The 17,137-nt window shown below is 35.1% G+C and overlaps 1 protein-coding gene across 3 annotated transcripts in view; it reads left to right on the top strand.

The window, feature by feature from the left end:
• The window catches only part of Stag1 (stromal antigen 1), a 324,334-nt gene that overhangs the window by 248,137 nt on the left and 59,060 nt on the right, over positions 1-17,137 (top strand). For all 3 annotated transcript variants that reach the window (XM_041677069.1, XM_041677068.1, XM_041677070.1), the window contains 5 exons: positions 2,123-2,215; positions 2,312-2,401; positions 2,549-2,752; positions 3,628-3,698; positions 5,536-5,623. In XM_041677069.1, the coding sequence (XP_041533003.1) occupies positions 2,123-2,215; positions 2,312-2,401; positions 2,549-2,752; positions 3,628-3,698; positions 5,536-5,623 (546 nt within the window). The remainder of the gene's footprint in view (positions 1-2,122; positions 2,216-2,311; positions 2,402-2,548; positions 2,753-3,627; positions 3,699-5,535; positions 5,624-17,137) is intronic.

Here is a 17,137-nt window from a genome sequence, read left to right as displayed (position 1 = left end):
TTCAGAGCTATCTATACTCTTTTTTTTCTCTCTTACAAGCCTGTACATTTTTTTGAATGCTCATACTGTGTCATATTTAGAGGTCTTTTATGTCTGAATCTGTCCTATTGTGTATTTGTAATCCTTTTCTGACAAAGAGTATTTAAAATTGTAAGTAGTATGGTCACAGCGGCCCTGGATGCTGCCTCTGCTTCTCTCAGCCTTTCAGTATGGTGAAAATACCTTTATTGCCAGCTCTGGTACCTCCTATTGGAGCTACACTCACCACCTCAACTCTGGGAAGGAACATGTGGCACATATTTATCTGAGTAAAAGCTAAATCTGTCATGCAGCTCATTGCATGGCCTGGAAATATCTCTGTGTATGGCAGAGGGGATTGCCATGCTCTCCTGCCTTTGCAGGCCTAGCCGACTGATCCAGCCAGTTTCCCAGACAGAGGTTGCTGAGCTGCTTGTGTACTCTTAGCTACTTTCCTCCTAACTCTGAGTAGGTGTACAAGGTTCCAGACCAGAAGTAGGTGGCAGGCCATGCATGTTAGATCCAGTTGTTCGGATGCCATTTACAAGTTGACCATGAGTTTAGTATGTTTCACAAATGGCGAATACGTGCTATATGAGACTATTGCTTCCTGGAATCTCCTTAGAACTAACATTGTCACAGGAGTCCTTTCAATTCTTACAGAGTCTTGGGGATACCTATCATTTTGCAATTTCTGTAAGGTTGTCAGATATATTAAGGTTGGTTGCCTTATATTCCTCTCTCCACCCATCCCTATCCCTACCTGTCTCCACCTCTCTCTAGTGCTGGCATTAAGGCCTTATCCTCCCAAAATACTGGGATTAAAGGTATCAGCCACTACTGCCTGGACTCTAGTGGCTTAGCCGTGCACTCTGATCTGCAGGCAGTCTTTTTTATTTGTTAAAACACAAACAAAATGTCACTACAGAAATAGGAATTGCATGTAAAATTATACTAAAGCATTATTGGTTAATGTTGGAAATACTATTTTTAAGTCGTCATCTGTTAAAAGGACCTATCATAAATGAAACCATAAATGATTTGTTTTAAAATTATACAGGAAAATAAATTAGTATCCTCATAGAATCCTAATTAATATTCAACTTTTTAGAGATTTTGAAATTTTGTTATAAAAGTCTTTTTAAACTGTATTTTGCTGCAATTTTGACAAATAATTCAATTTTGGGGCTAATTTCTAGTCCTTTCACAAATGTTGCCCTTTTTTTGTACTTCCTTACTTTCTATCAGAATAAATTGGCCCAGATATAAAAGTAATTCCAAATTTTATACACTTAATACTAGAAGCCTTCATTCTTTCAAAGTTTGTGTGGGCCTAAGATTCACTCTTGATTTAGTTGCTATTTTGCTTAGAACCTCTTAGGGTTGACCATATCTTTATCTTCAGACTTGACTGGGATGGTTTAAAACATAGCCACATGAATCATTTTTCACATCTGGCAGGCAAGGTGTGGACTGATACTAGCTAGGTAAGAGATCTTAAAGGTTCTCTGTCTACATGCCTACTCTGTAGGAATATTTGAGTGTTGTCCTTTCTAAGAAGAATTAATTGAACATATAGTGAATGCTGCTGTATTTTTAATGCTTTAGTCTTCAAAAAGTCATGAAATCATTCTGGTGATACAGTTAGATTCAGTAGCATCCTGTTAATCACACAAATTATCTTTTCTCATTGTAGGAAAATGACCTACCAAGGGTATAACTAGCAGGGAATGGGAACCTTAAAGGAATTAAACTGAACTTTGGGTTTCATTCTGTTACACAATAACCAACCATTTTTTTCTCATGAGCCATGGTTCCTTAATAGTAGCTGACAAGGATCAGAATCTTGGTGCTGTTTGATTATGGTTATTTTTCTATAATGTCTTCTAGGCATGTGTACTAGACACAGATGAGAAATACATATTTATATAAGTATAATTATTCATTCATTATTGCTCTGACTTAAGTTTATCCTAACACTTAATTTTTTTATATTCCTCTTAAATTTCTTGGTTATGTCATCCACCAATTCTTCATCATTTTATATTTAACATTTTCAATTTTTATTGCCAAGTGACACTTTTTTATTTCTTTTTATTTCTAGGTGCTAACAGCCAAAGAAAGGAAAACTCAAATTGATGACAGAAACAAATTAACTGAGCATTTTATCATTACACTTCCTATGTTACTATCAAAGGTATATGCCATTTTCAGTATTGTGATAATACGCCCCTGAGTTTACTCTCTTGCATTATTACTGTAGTTACTCTTTTTTCTTTGCTACTTCCTCTAGTATTCTGCAGATGCAGAGAAGGTAGCAAACTTGCTACAAATTCCGCAGTATTTTGATCTAGAAATCTACAGCACGGGTAGGATGGAAAAGGTAAGACATTCTGAAATTCTGCTACTAAAGTAGTTTTAGTAACTGAATTTTATATTTTCATTTAATCATAAGGTTATTTGATGAATGATGATTTTTAATTTTCATTATTAATCTAAATATCACAGCTTTCCTTTTGTTCCTCCTCAGCACCTGGATGCTTTATTAAAACAGATTAAGTTTGTTGTAGAAAAACATGTAGAATCAGATGTTCTAGAAGCCTGCAGTAAAACCTACAGCATTTTATGCAGTGAAGAGTATACCATCCAGAATAGAGTTGATATCGCTCGGAGCCAGCTGATTGATGAATTTGTAGATCGATTCAATCATTCTGTGGAAGATCTGTTGCAAGAGGTTCGTTATAACGTTGATGGTTCATGTACTAATTTTGGTTAGTAATTATTCAGAATACATGAATATGTGAGTCAGTCATATTTTTAATAAATCTAAAATTTTCCACCCTTTTCAGAATTTAGCATACTAAGGAAATGTGTACATCCTATAAAGATCGACCTTTTCTAGTTTACTTTTCATCCTACATTTTCTTCCCCTTTTTGAAGAATAGTTCAAGATTTGCTTTTTCTTCTTCATTTTGTTTCCTATTTCTGGGATCCAATTTACATTTTAAACTAATTATCATAATGTGCTAGTTAATAGAACAAGTTAAGTTAGACATGCTTGCTCAAGGAAGCAGCATTCTTGACAAACTAGTTGTTTTCTCTTTATATTTGGGCTTCTTATATCATGTCCTTACTTTCTTATCTATAAGATAGTCTGAAATTCTTGTAGATGTTTTGTTCCTCCTGAGAAATCTATATAACTAATTTTTTAAAAGAATTTTGATGATTTTTCAAACATATCTTGGTTTTTCTCCATAATTTTCTAAAGTGACTGGTCATCAGTAAAATCTTAAATAATCATTAAACATTTTTCAGGATAAGGTAGCTCAGACAGTAATTGATGTTTGCATTCATGAGGAACACCTGGTATCCAGTCCTCAGTATTGAAAGACAGAGTGCACTAGCTAGAGCTTTAAAACACTATCACAAGCAGTTTCAATTTCAAGGAATTTACCATAGTGTATTATAAAAAAAACACACAGTGCTTTTATTCATCTGTAGTGAATATAATACTTTATAGAATGAATTTTAGGCAGTTAAGCATTGGTAGGACGTAATATAAATCTGAGTTGCTCTAAAGATGAGGTCACATTTACTTTTTATTCCTAGGGTGAAGAAGCTGATGATGATGATATCTACAACGTTCTTTCTACCTTAAAGCGTTTAACTTCTTTTCACAAGTATGTCATATTTATTATTCATGTTAGTTTAACAAGTAACATATTGGCCAATGAGTAGACTGAATGTAACATCTAACTTTTTGCAACAGTGATAAATTTTTTTTTAAAGATACATTTATTATGTATATAACATTCTGTCTTCATGTATGCCTGCATGTCAGAGGAGGGCACCAGATCTCATTACAGATGGTTGTGAGCTACCATGTGGTTGCTGGGAATTGAACTCGGGTCCTTTGGAAGACCATGCAATGCTCTTAACCACTGAGCCATCTCTCCAGCCCCAGTGATAAATTTTTCAATATTAAATCATAACAAATTTTGCTCATTCAGATTTTCTCAGAATTGTTAGATTTAATTATTGTTAGTATAAGAATTGTCATTAATTTTGTAAACTAATCATTTCAGTTAGAAGTGTACTGTAAACATTTTAGTCAGTCATTATTATTTAAGAAATAGATGAGCTTATACAATAAACTGGAATTTTATAAGTCATTTTTAATTGATGGTATGTAACAACCTTGCTAAGTAAAAAGTAAGATTGGTGGGAAGGTTGTATATGTTGGTTCAAAGTTGCAAATTTTCAGTTATAAGGGACCTTTTTCAATAAAAAAACAAAAATTTAAGATAGATTTCTTTCTTTTAGCTGTTCCACAATCTGTATAAGTATTTACAATATATTACTTAATTGCCAAACTATATATAGATCAATGAGAAAAGATTTTTGAGTAAGTTATACAAGTAATTCCTGTGGACTTCTAGATTATTACCGTTTTTACTAAGTAGACAGAATAACAATTGGATTTGAATAAGGAATATAGTTTGAAAGCACTGCTTTCAAATCCACATATCCCTGGAATGAGGTTTATCGTCTCCACAAAGAAAGAAAAACAGAATTGTGTTGACAATAGAAGGTTTGTTGTCAAAAGGAAGCTCTTAATAAAATATTCACTTTTCAAAAGCAGTTTCTAGCATCTAGGCTTTTTGTTGATTGTGATAGTGCCTGCTGCTACTCCTACCTGCTTTTGAGGGGAAAACACTGACTCCAGAGATGGAGACTAGCTAGCGCAACAGAGCATTATAGTGAGATCTTGTCTCTGTGGGTGAGGGGAAGGAAAGAAGGAAGAAATAAAGAAAAAGAGAGAAATCAAATCCTTTTTACATACAAGTAAACTTTTTGGAATTTTGTGTAGAACTCTTATTTTAAAGCGTATCTTGTCATTTATGTTAAAAGTTAACAACCACAGTCAAAAGAACTGGCTCTGTAGTGGAGTTCATGTTTCTTCCTTCAAAGTCAGGTAAGGTGGCATCAGAGACAGGAGGACGTGCAGGAGTTGCAGGCCATTCTGCACTACATAGTGAGCCCTGAGAAAAATCGTTCAAAAGTCTTCAGGCTATATAAATGGCTACACAATGAATTTTGAGTTTCTCATATTTCCTATCCTCTAGTTTTGTAATTCTGTCCATTTGATGACAGATTTCTCCCTCAAAAATACAAATGTAATTGTATTTTTTAAATTGTGAAAGGGTTCTTTTTAAAATGTATTTTAAATATAATAAAGTTGTGCATGTTTACATTACTAGTTTGGGTTAACAATTTAAGGAGAAACCTGATGTTAAATGTGAAACTCGTGGTTTATTTAACAAACTCTACCTCTACCGTTACTCTTGTTTTCTTTCTTTGTTTTTTTTTCTGCATTTAAATGTTTCCATTATGGGTTGATTTTAATTCCACAAGAAAATGAAATATTGTTTTGTTATTCTGCTTAGTGAAACTGAACTTCAATTTAAATTATCTTTTATTCTAGAGTAAAATTAAAACCTTTTTTATTTCTTTTAGTGCTCATGATCTCACTAAATGGGATTTATTTGGCAATTGCTATAGACTATTGAAGACTGGAATTGAACATGGAGCCATGCCAGAACAGGTAGGAAATTACTAATATTCTTTCTGTGCTTTAGGAAGCTAAGCTTTTCTGAAGCCATTTGCAGAAAATATTGATAAGTCTAAAATACAACTAGTGCCTTGGAGAATTGTTGTCCTTGTGATTAGAACTGTTTGTTATGTCTTATATTTAGATGTTTTAAAGTAACTAAAGATAAACTATTTTTATTATAGTGTATCTTTAAAATTTAATGTTAAAGTAAACATCCCTAGAAAAACTATTAATTTCTATAATACATTTCTAATGATGACTGTTTTGGTATTGTTATAAATACTGATGGCACCAGACCTTCAGCATGGCTTAATTTTGTAGTACAAACATTATTTGGATAAGAATCTGAATTTTTTGCCTAACCTGAAAGATACTTAAGTAATTAGCTAATTCTACATGAGAAAGACAAGAGTTATTCTGTTTATTACAGATACTCATGAGACCTGACTTCATATTTATTGGTGATGCTGGGGATTATCTGTTGACTCTTACTTGACAATGATGTTTAGATAATGTATTACTACTCTTAAAGTAACAGAATGTCAAGAGAGAACAAAATGATAATTACAAATAAAAAGTCATGTCACAGGACGGTGATGGTGCATGCCTTTAATCCCAGCACCCAGGAGGCAGAAGCAGGTGGATCTCTGAGTTCGAGGTCAACTTGATTTAAAGAGTGAGTTCCAAGACTGCCAGTAAGGAATACACAGAGAAACCTTGTCTTGAAAACAAAAACAGAACAAACAAACAAAAGCCTAATAAAAGTCAGTCACAAAACACAAGTATGGTGACATCTGTAGTTTGACTGACTTATAAGGCTGTGTCAGGGGCACTAGTTAGATGTAGATTTCAAGGCCAACAGCCTGAGCCAAAAGAATACGACGTCATACTCCCCCAAATTTTAATATGTAAAATATACAAAAGGCCACAAATGCCTTTAAAAAGCAGTGTTTTATTGTTACTATGATTAATTCTTCTCAATTGCCTAACATGGTTTGGGTGTGTAACTCAGTGGCAGAGCACTTGCCTAGTATATACAAGGCCTTGGATTTGATTCCTAGAACTGCAAAAATAAATTGAAATAAAAAGTTATTTACTACCGGGCAATGGTAGTGCACAGCTTTTATCCCAGCACTCAGAGACAGAGACAGGCAGATCTCTGTGAGTTAGTTCAAGGTCAGCCTGCTCTACAGAGTGAGTTCTAGGACAGCCAGAGCTACACAGAGAAACTCTTGTCTAGAAAAACAAAACAAAAACAAACAAAAAATTTCTTGATCCCTCTCTTAATAAACACAGTGTACCTAGTTAGGTGCTTTTCTTTCATTTGTCAAAGGAGGATAAAATCTGGGGCAAATGTGTCACATTTGAACATTTCCTTTATAGATATATGGGAAAATTAAGTTAGGAAGTTGTTTTATTCTTCCACTTACTGTAGCTGAGCTCAGTTTTTTCTTCTGCTACAGAATAAAGTTAATGTGTTTGCTTTATTGTGGCAAGAGGCTTAATATTTAACCTTGTTGTTTACTTCATTTATTAATGGCACTTAAGTTTTCCATTCTGTCTTTATCTTTTCAGTCTCCTAAATATAACTCACTCATGTTCTCAAGGTATTTCTTACAAATTTGAAAGGTAATAAAGGTAGTCTTTTGTTTTCTTTATTTTCTTTAGGAAAAAAATAAAAATCACACATTTTTACTTAATGGGTTTATAAACCTTTTGATACTTATTTTTAATCCACTATACCATCATTTGTTTTTTAGCCACTGACTCTGACAGTCTCATAATGCCATTTTCTGCTCTTATCACTACATAAATGTTCTTTTTCCTTATGTTAATTTTTTACATAAGATGTGTCATACTTATTAATAAGTCTGTGTCTTACCTTCTCTTAGATTCATACCCTCAATCTTTAACCAGGTATATGAAGTTTGAAAGCATGACTACTAGATTGTGCTCTTGTTCACGTTTATATTTTTTACAAACATCTCCTAACATATATATAGAAATGAACCAAAACTGTATTTAACTAAGTTTTAGGATTATTTACTTCCCCTTTTCAGTTTCCAGCTGTTTGCTTTTAGTTAGAATAGAGATTTCTTTTGAGATTGCTTTTACTGAGCACAGACCTCAAAGAACTACCAAAACCTTTGCTGATGTTAACCCTCAATTATGTTCAGTATTTTGAATATGTCTAAAAGCAAGTTTTCTAGGTATTTGGGAGGACTATATTTACCATATCCTTGACTGTTTTTTCCATAATAAACAATCTAAATCTCTCTGTAGTCTTACTCTTCAGGGTAATTTGTGAATTTGTGAATTTGTGGGTTGGGATAGGGGATTCTCTGGTAGTAATTTGACTTTTCTGATACCAATAATGTTTTAGGTGTTCCAGCTTTAGGATATATGGATGATTAAAATTTTTAAATTTACCTATTCTAATTTTTTTATTTTTTGTATTCTAGTTATTAAGTCATGTTATATAAATGTCCTGTGGGGGGGGGCATGCTTCTTTCTGTCCTCATGTCTGTATTTTCACACTTTTGCACTTGTACATTCTATATTGACTACATATGTTAGTATGTATAATGTAGAAGTAATCTAAACATAATTTACATCAATTACTCCCTATCCGGTGTAACATATAGTATTTTGATGCTCTTTCTTGTCACTTTTAGTAGGAAGCCTTTGTGTTTCATGACACTTGATATTCTGCAGAGTACCAGCTTATAAAAAGTCTTGACTAATTTTATCTGATTGTCATATATTTCAATTTGGATTACATATTCTTCCAGGGATGAACATTGGGTGATAGTCTATTGCCAGTGTACCAAGAGGTTCATGAGGGCTGTATGTGACCAAAGTATTTTTTACAGTTAGTATGTGCTAACAGAAAAGAAAGAGGAACAAAAAGAAACATAATGTCAATTTGCTCACTATTGATATCAAATCACTTGATTAAGGTGGAATCTATCAAATTTCCCCTTTATAGTTAACATTGTCCTTTTTAATTCATAGGCTGTCAGATTTCTTTTTAAAGTATATAAATATTGCTGTTTCTTGGCAAATTTTGACTTAATTCTATGCCATGATGTAATCTTATCTGAATCTCTGCTATTATGATCACAAAACAATTTCTAAAATGACAAATGTTACTGTCATTTTGTGTTTATTGATTAATACGATAGTATAAGGGAAAACTATCCATTCATTAATTCATTTAGTCATCTTTTTAATTTTAAATTATTTTTAATTTAGTATCCATATATTAGTATTGTTATAATTGATTATTGTTATTTATTTTGTTGCTTGTATATTTCCAGATCTGTCCTGTGGGAGCTTCTGTGTGTCTTTCAAACTGGCTCCTATGTGCTTTTAATAATTTTTTAGCACTTCTAGTAATCACCCATTGCAAGATAGGCTTAAGCCCCCTGTGCTAATGTATTCTTAACATATAAAAAGTATTTTAATGCCAGGTGCTGGTGGCGCACGCCTTTATTCCCAGCACTCGGGAAGCAGAGGCAGACGGATTTTTGTGAATTCAAGGCCAGCCTGATCTACAAGAGCTAGTTCCTGGACAGGCTCCAAAGCTTCCGAGAAACCCTGTCTCTAAAAAACAAAAAACGAAACAAAACAAAAAAGTATTTTAAAATATACCAATTCTATAACACAGTTATTACTTACTGTGAAGAAACCAGATGTTCTAAATTATTTTATCTTCCTCATACATTTTTTTTATAAAACAAAAGCAAAAGGTATTTCAGGTTATCCCTATCTTATTTTGTAGCTTTATGCCTATTTCTTATTAGTATGCTGTTGAGTTTAAAAGCCAGTGAGGTGGCTCAAGCAGTAAGCCTGACAACTTGAGTTTGCTCTCTGGATCCCCACAGAAAGAGAGAACTGACTCCTTGCCCTCTGACCCCCACATAGTATGTCATAGTATATGCACATCCTGCACACATATACAAAATAAATACATAAATGTGATAAATATCTTGACTAACATAAGAAAAAATAATATATTAAAACTGTATTAGTGTATCATTTTCATAGCTTCAAACAAGCCATAGAAGATTGAAGATTATTTACATTATTATTTACTTTCAATCAAAGTAGTATAATAAACTTGTGTATAAAAGAAAAGTAATGAAGGCCAGGCATGATGGCACATGCCTTTAAACCTTGTTCTTGCTGTAAGTTCTAGACCAGCCCTGGTCTACATAGAGAATTCTGAACTGGTTTGGACTACATAGTGTCACCCTATTTGAAAAAGAAAAGAAATTATATTCTCTCCAAGAATCATTCAAACTCATTTATCACTTGGGAGGCAAATGCAGGCAGATCTCTGTGCGTTTAAGACTAGCCCAATCTACAAAGTAAGTACTGTGAGCCCCTTTTACCAAAAAGAAATAAAAAATATTTTTACAATAAGCTGAGTACTAAATCTTGACATTTATTCATTTGTATAAACCATATGATAAGCATATAGTTTTTATATATTATATTTATATAGTTATTTTTATTTACTACAAATAAAACTGAAACTTTAATATGCTTAGGGCCACATAGAATGGCACACCTAGTAAAAACCAAGCTTTCAAATTATTTCCATTCTCTTTTCATTTTTGCTATTGATGTGCTACTAGCATATGGTAGCCCAGGCTATGCTTCCATTCTTTTCTCATGCCTTCTTTTCCCTCACCCCATACCTTCTGATGTTTGCTCTATGTCAAATTCATTTTTGTATTGATCTTTTTTCCCCAAATATCTTTTGGGCTGTTTCAATAGGAACTGTGGGGAGAGATTAAATGCTGGTACTTTATCCGTCATCATGACCTGGAAATCACCACATTATTCAGACTGAACATAATATAGGGGGTGAGTTTAACTTAAGTCAGGTTATTGTTTTTGGATAGATTATGGATTATTGTGTATGTTGTTAAGAATCATGCTTTCCTAGAAGACTATACACTTGCTGAGTTTAGAACTTGTTTCAGTTGCATATTTCTGATTTTTCCTCAAGCTTGCCATACCAAAAACTTTCAGGTGTTTTTTTTCAAATTGTTCATTTGATTGTTTGATTTTTGTTTTTGTTTGTTTTTTTAAATAAAAAAAAAAACAAAAAAAAACAGGATATAACCCAGCCTAGCTGGAGCCTCCCAGTTGCTGGGATTATAGTCATGTGTTGCTGTGCGCTGCTTGGTCCACTGAATTTATGACAGAGACAGAAAAGCTTTCTAAATCTAAAGGATAAAAATTAGATAAATATTGTGCTGGAACACAATTCGATTTTGAGATTCAAAACAAAAGAAAAGGACATTACCCATATGTCTTCTGGCTATCTGCAACAATTAGTCAAGCATGATGATGCATGCCTGTACCAAGTGCCCTCAGCTACTTGGAAACCTAAGACTGGAGGGTCACTTGAACCCAGATTGCAGACTAGGCTGAACAACAAAGTAAGATGCCTGTGAGAAATATGAGAAAAAATATGAGAAATATGAGAAAAATCTTTGGAAGTTTGGGTTATTCAAAGACTTCTCAGAAGGCTGGTCTAATTTCACATGCCTATAACCTCAGCTCCTAAAGTAACCAAAGCAAGAGGATTACAAATTGAGGACCTGTCTTGGCTACAGAGTAATAAGTCCTGGGTAGCTTAGTGAGACCCTGTCTCAAGATGACAAGTACAAAGAGAACTGGGGGTAGGGATATAGCTCAGTTGAATAAACGCTGCTTAGCGCACATATGACTTCAACCCCTGAAAGAAAAAGATAAGACAGATAAATGCCTGGTTACATAATTCTCTCCTTTTAAGAAAACAGAAGCACTTAGGAGTCAGGGACAGGAGGATATCTGCCTGGTATACAGAGCGAGTTCCAGTACAGGCTCCAAAACTTCAAAGATAAATCCTGTCTCAAAAAATAAAAGCAGAGGGAGGGGAGTAGGATTAAAATGCAGAACCAGGAGCTGGAAAGATGGCTCAGAGGTTAAGAGCACTGACTGCTCTTCCAGAGGTCCTGAGCTCAATTCCCAGCAACCACAAGGTGGCTCACAGCCATCTGTAATGAGATCTGGTGCCCTCTTCTGGCCAGCAAGCACACAGACAAACAGAACACTGTATACATAATAGATAAATAAATCTTAAAAAAAAAATGCAGAACCAGAAGCAATAGGAAAGTTATAGTCCTTAGTCTCACAGGTCAGACCTTTAGCCCAAAGCTCCAAGTTATATAATGATAATGATTGCCAAAAGTTAAAAGTTTAAAGTGTCAGTGGAGGCTAGACAGTGGGCCCAGTTGATAAGAGCCCTGGCTACTCTTCCCAATTCCCAATAACCACATGGCAGATCACAGCCATCTGTAACTCTAGTTTCAAGAGATCAGACACCTTCTTCTGGCATTAGTGGACACCAGTCTACAGACATGCATGTGGACAAAGTAGCCATACACACAAAATAAAATTTATAAAAGTGAATTTCATTAAGTTAATTTTACTTTCTCTTAATAATTGGTAGAACATGAATAGTTGTATGTATGAATCCTATGGATATGACTACAGTGAAGTACATTGTTTAGAAAAAAACATATACTCTAACACCAATATAAAAAAAATCTTAAAAGCAGCAACATTACATATGTCATCTTATGTGTATGTGATTTTTAAAAAATGCTTTTTCCGACCAAGGGCATAGCATACATGAATTACAGTAGAATGGTTGACCAGCAGATAAACAATAAGATAAATAATAATAAAAAAATTCTTTAAGGTAAATGTAGAGTAATTAACATAATTTTAATGGGCTTTAAACTAAAAATCTATTCATAGGTTCAATTTTGTTGTCTTTTATAGTGCTACTATTTTTTAAAGTGCCATATATTCATTTAAAAGCTAACAAAGTCTGGCATGGTGGTATATGCCTGTAATTCCAGCAGTTGAGAAGTGGATAGAAGAGGAGAATCAAAGCCTCAGCTAATAAAACCCTATCTCCAAAAAAAAAAAAAAAAAAAAAAGGTACTGGGAACATGAGTAGTGCTTACCCAGTCTCCATGAGGTCCTAAATTTAACCCCAAGACTGTCAATAAATAAATAAATCTTGGATTATTAAAAGTCTAATGAACAGGGCTGGAAAGATGATTCCAGAAGTTTAGAGTACTTACTGCTCTTGTACAGAGGATCTGGGTTCAGTTCCCAGTACCCTGTGGTGCCTTATGACATCAGTTACAGAGGACTTAACTCTCAACTTTTGGCCTCTTCTGGCACCCACCTGACATGCCTATGGTTTTGATGTGTATATGCAAACAAACACACATATATTTAAATGTTTTTAAAAGCTAATCTACAATTAAGACTATCTTTGCTATTCATATGTATTTTTTAACATGTAATGATGCCACTCTTCTATCAAATGTCTCTTGTGTGTTTGCTAGCATTTTTAGAAAGCTTTCAGATTTTTCTTATCATACTAAGATGACAGTTTTATTGCCCAATTCTTTTGAAAGTAAAAGGGGTTACTATTAATTACTCTGGGGCATAACTGAGACCTTAGAATAGACAGGACATAAATTCAACTGCTTGTAAGGTAGTCTGTGATCTGGCTTCTACTTATTCAATCTGTTTTTGCCTGTACTTAGCTGTGACAGCCTATTCCTATATTGTCAGTAAAGCATACTTTGAAATTTTGATTCCTTTACCTATTTTTATATTATTCTAAGATTAGTTGTATATTTTTATTTTTTGATACCAGAGGGTGCAACCAGTGGTACAGCATGTTCTTAGTATGTTCTGGAAGATGGATTTATTCACTCAGCACTAAAAGTAAAGTAAAATGAAACAAGGTAGATGCTTGCTTTTCTAAAAGGTGTGTGTGTGTGAGTGTGTGTGTGTTTGTGTGTGTGTGTGTGTGTTACCTTCTCTTGCTAGCTAAGTTGTGAACATCTTTTTTGCACCCTAACATATGGTTAAACCAATTATCGCATTATTGTTTTGGTGCTTTGTAGGAGGGTCATCTGTCTATGTGTTACTTTCGTTGGTTAAATAAAGAGACTGCCTTGGCTTTTTGATAGAGCAGGATTTAGATAGGTGGAGTAGACTGAACAGAATGGTGGGAGAAAGAAGCAGAGTCAGGCAGATGCTATTATGAAGCTCTGGCCCGAGATGGACGTAGGTTAGAATCTTCCCTGTAAGCCACCACCTTGTGGTGCTACACAGATTATTAGAAATGGGTTAATCGAGATGTGACAGTTAGCCAGTAAGAGGCTAGAGCTAATGAGCCAGGCAGTGTTTAAATGAATACAATTTGTGTGTTGTTATTTCGGGTGTAAAGCTAGCCGTGCAGGAGCCAGGCGGGACGAAAAGCAAACCTGCTCGCCTCATCACTACAGTGCTTATTCATCTTTTAATTAGTCAAGAATGTATTTGTGTTCAAGTTCTTCTGTCTAGCAGAAAGCTAAGGTCCTTAGTAAACAACTGCTTCAAAATTTTCAAGTATTCAGATACTATTTGCTAACCTTTTATTTTGGTATTTTAATGGTTACTATGGAATATCACTTGGGTATTGACCAAATGGCTACTATTCTATATTGTTTATACATTTATAGATCAGATAGTTTATATATTTGTAATTCATTGCCTTTTTTCATGCTTTGCTTTGTCTTTTGTTGTTTTTCTTTTTCTCTAAACTTTTGTTATTGTTTTTTGGTTTTTGGTTTTCGAGACATGGGTTTTTCTGTAGCTTTTGGAGCCTGTCCTGTTACTCCATAGACCAGGTTTGTTGACTGAGGTTTCTGTCCCACCCTGTCCCACAGCCGTTCAGCCCCAAAGAAACACACAGAGGTCTACATTACTTATAAACTGGTTGGCCTATTAGCTCAGGCTTTATATAACACTTATAACTTATATTAGCCCATTATTCTTGTCTGTGTTAGCCATACGGCTTGGTACCTTTCATCAGTTAGGCATTCTCATCTTGCTTCCTCTGTGTCTGGGTGAAGACTGAAAGCTGACCTTTCCTTTTCCCAGAATTCTGTTCTCATTGCCCCGCCTCTACTTCCTTCCTGGCTACTGGCCAATCAGCATTTTAATAAAAATAATACAAGTGACAGGATAAAAGACCATTATCCCATAGCACTCCCCCCCCTTTTTTTCTCAAAACTAAGAACTCTGAATCTAATATTCTTTGTTTAGCTTTTTGTCCACACCATTATCCATAACATCTTGTAACCAACAGTCTAAACAAAGATAAATATCCATAACCTTTTTTTTGGGGGGGGGGGAATGTGGGCATAGTTTTCCGGGCTACTTTCTGCTGATTGCTGGTGCTGATAATCTTATGGAGACCTAAAGAAAATTTAGAATTATTGTCAAATTCTGACTTGATCATCTCAGCCAGTAGTCTTGAGGCTGTTCTGGATGTAGAACTTAGACATCTGGTCCATCCACTCCTATCTGGGATTTTTCAGGGGGTCTTCCTTGATTTTTTTTTTTTATCCAGAATGAATCCATGGCCTCTCATTTTCTGGAAACAAAAGCAAAACCTCTTCTTCAAAGTAAAATAACTTTGACTTAAATTTTAACATCAAGGCATTTTCAAAATACATGTGTTGGATTAATCCAGCAGCATTTATAATCAAATGTCTTTTAGCAACTGTGGGTCCTTCCATAGCAGTCATACAACTAAATGACAACACAAAAATATGCAGTATTGTAACTTGAAGGCTGGCTTGTTGGGGTTTCTGTCCCACCCAGTACCCCAGAGCCGGCAAGCCCCAAAGAAAATCGCACAGAGAGTCTGCATTACTTATAAACAAAGGAAAATATCCATAGTCCATTTTTTGGGAATGTGGGCATAGTTTTCCAAGCTACTTCCAGCTGGTTGGGGGCACTGATAATCTTATGGAGACCTAAAGAAAATGTAGAGTATCCTGTGAGTCTTGATCATCTCAGGCAGCAGTCTTGAATCTGTTCTGGATGTAGAACTCAGACATCCAGGCCATCTGTTCCTACAGGAGATTTCTATAGTGCGGTAGAACTGTCTGTATTCTGTCAATCATGTTTTAAATAAACACTGATTGGCCAGGCAGGAAGTATAGGTGGGTCAACAAGACAGGAAGTAGAGGCGGGGCAATGAGAACAGGAGTGTTCTGGGAAGCAGGAAGTCCCCTCCGCACTTCTGCCCAGACTACCAAGAAGCAAGATGTAACCTGCCAGCTGAGAAAGGTACTGAGCCATGTGGCTAATGTAGATAAGAACAATGGGTTAATATAAGCTACAAGAGTTAACAAGAAGCCTGAGCTAATGGGCCAATCAGTTTTATAACTTATGGAGATCTCTGTGTGATTTTCTTTGGGGCTTGCCGGCTGTGGGGTACCAGGTGGAACAGATACCCCAACAAGCAGGCCCCTTCATTGTTACATAGTATCCAAATTCTCTGTATATTTTCCATCTTTACATGGCTTTATTTTAAACTATTTCTTTTATTTTTAATTTTTGGCTTTTTGAGACTATGTTTCTCTGTGTATCTTTGGCTGTCCTGGTACTCACTCTGTAGACCAGGTTGTCCTTGAACTCACAGAGATCCACCTGCCTCCACCTCCGAAGTGTTGGGATTAAAAGTGTGTGCCACCACACCCCACTACTCCCTTTTTTATTTTAAGGACTTTATACTTTTTCTTTTCTAAGCCTACATATATTTTTAAACATACTATAAACCATTTAGAGGTTTTCTTTCTTTTTTTTTAAAAAAGTTTTTCTTTGCTCCTTTATTTTTTTTATTTTTATTTTTTTTAATTATTTATTTATTATGCATACAACATTCTACCTCCATGTATGTCCACACGCCAGAGGGTGCCAGATCTCATTACAGATGGTTGTGAGCCACCATGTGGTTGCTGGGAATTGAACTCAGAACCTCTGGAAGAGCAGCTGATGCTCTTAACCACTGAGCCATCTCTCCAGCCCCATTTAGAGGTTTTCTTCATCTTCAAACTGTCTTTACTGTATATCTGTCTTTTTTGACCACATGAGTCTTTAATTTGCTAAGTTATATGGCTAGGTTTACAGCCGTTCAGCCCCAAAGAAACACACAGAGGTCTACATTAATTATAAACTAGATGGCCTATTAGATCAGGCTTCTTATAACTCTTTTTTAAAATATTTATTTATTATGTATACAATGTTCTATCTCTGTGTATGCCTGAAGGCCAGAAGAGAGCACCAGACCTCATTGCAGATGGTTGCCAGCCACCATGTGGTTGCTGGGAATTGAACTTAGGACCTTTGGAAGAGCAGGCAATGCTCTTAACCACTGATCCATCTCTCCAGCCCCCTTATAACTCTTATAACTTCTATTAGTCCATTTTTCCTATCTGTGTTAGTCCTGTGGCTTAGTATCTTTCATCAGTGAGGCATTCTCATCTTGCTTCCTCTGTGTCTGGGTGACAACTGCAGACTGACCTTTCCTCTTCCCAGAAATCTTCTGTCCTCATTGCTCAGCCTCTACTTCCTGCCTGA

Source organism: Microtus oregoni, unplaced genomic scaffold (assembly GCF_018167655.1).
Source record: "Microtus oregoni isolate MIOR12 unplaced genomic scaffold, Mior012 000028F_ref0000031, whole genome shotgun sequence".
In the NCBI taxonomy this organism is placed as follows: domain Eukaryota; kingdom Metazoa; phylum Chordata; class Mammalia; order Rodentia; family Cricetidae; genus Microtus; species Microtus oregoni.
This window is presented reverse-complemented; position numbering and strand designations above follow the sequence as displayed.